Source organism: Penaeus monodon, chromosome 31 (genome assembly GCF_015228065.2).
Source record: "Penaeus monodon isolate SGIC_2016 chromosome 31, NSTDA_Pmon_1, whole genome shotgun sequence".
Classification (NCBI taxonomy): Eukaryota; Metazoa; Arthropoda; class Malacostraca; order Decapoda; family Penaeidae; genus Penaeus; species Penaeus monodon.
In genome coordinates this window covers 30,583,604-30,584,398 of record NC_051416.1, presented here as the reverse complement: position 1 = coordinate 30,584,398, position 795 = coordinate 30,583,604, and the positions used below count along the sequence as shown (strand labels likewise).

General features: G+C 45.3%; 1 protein-coding gene across 1 annotated transcript in view; it reads right to left on the bottom strand.

Moving 5' to 3' along the window:
* LOC119592950 (muscle calcium channel subunit alpha-1-like) overlaps positions 1 to 795 on the bottom strand; it is a gene marked incomplete at its 5' end in the record, with an annotated part of 130,968 nt that overhangs the window by 100,279 nt on the left and 29,894 nt on the right. The window contains 1 exon segment of the mRNA XM_037941842.1: positions 190 to 294. Within this exon segment, the coding sequence (XP_037797770.1) occupies positions 190 to 294 (105 nt within the window).

Genomic DNA, 795 nt, shown 5'->3' with positions numbered 1-795 from the left:
TCTGATGAGGAACATCGGGACTCCACACCATGCGAGCGTGCTAGCGAGGGAGCCTTAAAGGTGGAAAATAAGAACAGTGCCGCGTTCTTCGCCAGGACAAGTCAGCCTCGAGTGACAGAAGAGCTGAATGTCATAGCCAGAGCGCGGTACTGCACGATCACCTGTTCAGTTCTCTGGCCTCATACATACAGTTACGCATAGAGAAGAGGGGCAAGAAGAGCAGAAGGGAGGTTGGGGAGGCCACCGACATGGCTCCACGGTTGCTGGCTCCCGGCAGAACTAAACGGCGCCCGTCTGGAGATAGGGGGGCGAACGCGGTTAACAATCTTCCCGCTTTCTTTGGTGTGGGATTGGTACTCGAATCCCCTTTTCTTATACATGTGAAGTGATGGCTTAATGTGCTTTCATGTCAAGTTTAGAGCATAGAAAAAGTTCTTTTACGTTACAGTACAGATATGACTTCGACACTCTTGTGCTTATGGGTTACAGAAAGATTTTCTTTCTTCCTCTTATTATACTTGTTCAACTCATCAGTATCGCACCTGCACTTGACAGACAAGACTTATCTTGTCAAGAAAACCCTCACCAGCAAGATGTACAACACTCTTTCTTGACTTGAGATTCACTGAGGATCTCAAAAATGAATGAGCAGGGAGTCGTACTTTGTCAGCATGTTAGAGACACCACAGTGACCAAACCTTCTAGTTCCATCTTCAGTATCTTTAAAAATCTGTCATATATTAGTTGCAAAGTATCAAAAATATTTTGTACTTTACATACAGGACACTTACTCAG